We start from the raw sequence: 2,178 nt of genomic DNA on the forward strand, positions 1-2,178 counted from the left end.
TTTCAAAGTCAATGAATAATCGTATTTAATAATCGTGATATCAATTATTGACCCAAATAATCGTGATTATGATTTTTGCCATAATCGCACAGCCCTATCACAAAGTGTTATTTATGTATTTATATATGGGCTATTTTAATCACTCTCTCTCACACACACACACACACACACACACACACACACACACACACACACACTCTTCTCCGCCTCATTCTGTTTTCATTTACTCGTTCGTTATCTGACCAGCTTGTAGGCTACTCACCAATCTTGTAGGCTACTCACCTCGTTTCTTGTAGCCCTCGAAAGTTTTTCTGGCCTCATAAAATCGTGGGTCTAGGGCCAGAGACAACGAGGCTGAGTCGGGCTGAGTATGCTAAACTAGAGAGAGAATCGCTGGCAAGGGGGCTACAACTACAACAAGATGGACATATTTGACCGTGATTTAATTGTAATACACGTTTCTAAATGATGAAGTAACAACATACTGATACCGGTTAGTAAAAACCATGAATTAATGCTTTGTCAAGTCTGCAGACAGACGGCAGGCGAAACACCTTTTAAAATGCTTGTTTTCTGAATGGAGATTGGCTAAGCTAACGCAGTATATGCCCCGACCGTCCACACTCACAACAACGGCCTATACAGACATAAATAAAGCAGCGACTGTATTCACCATGACACAGGCAGTCTGTGGTTTGTACTTGTTTAACTTTTGTCTAGTTTCTGAACAGATATAAGGAGCTGTGAGCTCTGAGTGCTAACAGCTAACGGCTGTGTTGTTTTTCTGGGGTTCTCATTGAAGATGACGTCACGGCTCCGCCTACACTGCGTTACTATAGATACTACCCCAGTTCCTAAACTGTAATGGAAATGCAGCATGAAGTGAGCCTGTCCTAACGAGGCCTAGCCATACCGAGCGAGGCCGTGTAGTGGAAATGCGCCATTAGATACAGGGTTTCCTGTATAGGGTCTGGACCAGGATCAGGTCTTAAATACAGGGTTTCCTGTATATAGTCTGGACCAGGATCCCACACACACACACACACACACACACACACACACACACACACACGTTATACAAACACACACCCATCCCCACCTTATACACACACTCAGCATTATGAGATCTGAACCCTGACTCAGCATTTCTTCACTTCCTGTCCCTGGTCTGGAGGTCAATGGTTCTCTGGATGTGTTTTTTATCCTGAAATAAGGTCTGTGGTTAGCACGAGCTGTCGGATTTAAAAACGTTGCTAACATTAGCTGCCTGATTCATGTTCTCCCCTGCACATTCTGAGCAGTAACATCACAGTCACCAAGATCATTATTCATGTTATTAATGTTATTAAACTGTCTGCTCCAGAGAGACCATCAGAGAGACCATCAGAGAGACCACCAGAGAGACCATCAGAGAGACCATCAGAGAGACCATCAGAGAGACCACCAGAGAGACCATCAGAGAGACCATCAGAGAGACCATCAGAGAGACCACCAGAGAGACCATCAGAGAGACCATCAGAGAGACCATCAGAGAGACCACCAGAGAGACCATCAGAGAGACCATCAGAGAGACCATCAGAGAGACCACCAGAGAGACCACCAGAGAGACCATCAGAGAGACCACCAGAGAGACCATCAGAGAGACCACCAGAGAGACCATCAGAGAGACCACCAGAGAGACCATCAGAGAGACCACCAGAGAGACCATCAGAGAGACCACCAGAGAGACCATCAGAGAGACCACCAGAGAGACCATCAGAGAGACCACCAGAGAGACCATCAGAGAGACCACCAGAGATGCGAGTGATGAGCGGGAAAACTGTGACTGCGACCCTCCTCCTGCTGTCCTTCCTGCTGCTGGGGTCCGTTATCACACTCAGATACAAACATATAGATATGCATTTATAATGTATATATACATATATACAGAATGTATATGTATGTATATATATACATATATATACATACATATACAGAATGTATATGTATGTATATATATACATATATATACATACATATACAGAATGTATATGTATGTATATATATACATATATACAGAATGTATATCAAAACAACAATGATCCTCCGTTAGCATGTGACGCTAACAGTTGCACTGATCTCTGTTTATTACCCACAGAGTGCTGTACTGCTACCAGAACTACAGGTTACACACACACA

At 43.5% G+C, this 2,178-nt stretch overlaps 1 protein-coding gene across 3 annotated transcripts in view; it reads left to right on the forward strand.

The window, feature by feature from the left end:
- Positions 1-1,654: 1,654 nt before the first annotated feature.
- Positions 1,655-2,178, forward strand: part of LOC117469143 (globoside alpha-1,3-N-acetylgalactosaminyltransferase 1-like) — a 17,080-nt gene continuing 16,556 nt past the window's right edge. For all 3 annotated transcript variants that reach the window (XM_034113522.1, XM_034113523.1, XM_034113524.1), the window contains exons 1-2: positions 1,655-1,862; positions 2,138-2,164. In XM_034113522.1, coding sequence (XP_033969413.1) covers positions 1,798-1,862; positions 2,138-2,164 — 92 coding nt within the window. In that variant the 5' untranslated portion in view covers positions 1,655-1,797. The remainder of the gene's footprint in view (positions 1,863-2,137; positions 2,165-2,178) is intronic.

This window comes from Trematomus bernacchii, unplaced genomic scaffold (assembly GCF_902827165.1).
Source record: "Trematomus bernacchii unplaced genomic scaffold, fTreBer1.1, whole genome shotgun sequence".
In the NCBI taxonomy this organism is placed as follows: Eukaryota; Metazoa; Chordata; class Actinopteri; order Perciformes; family Nototheniidae; genus Trematomus; species Trematomus bernacchii.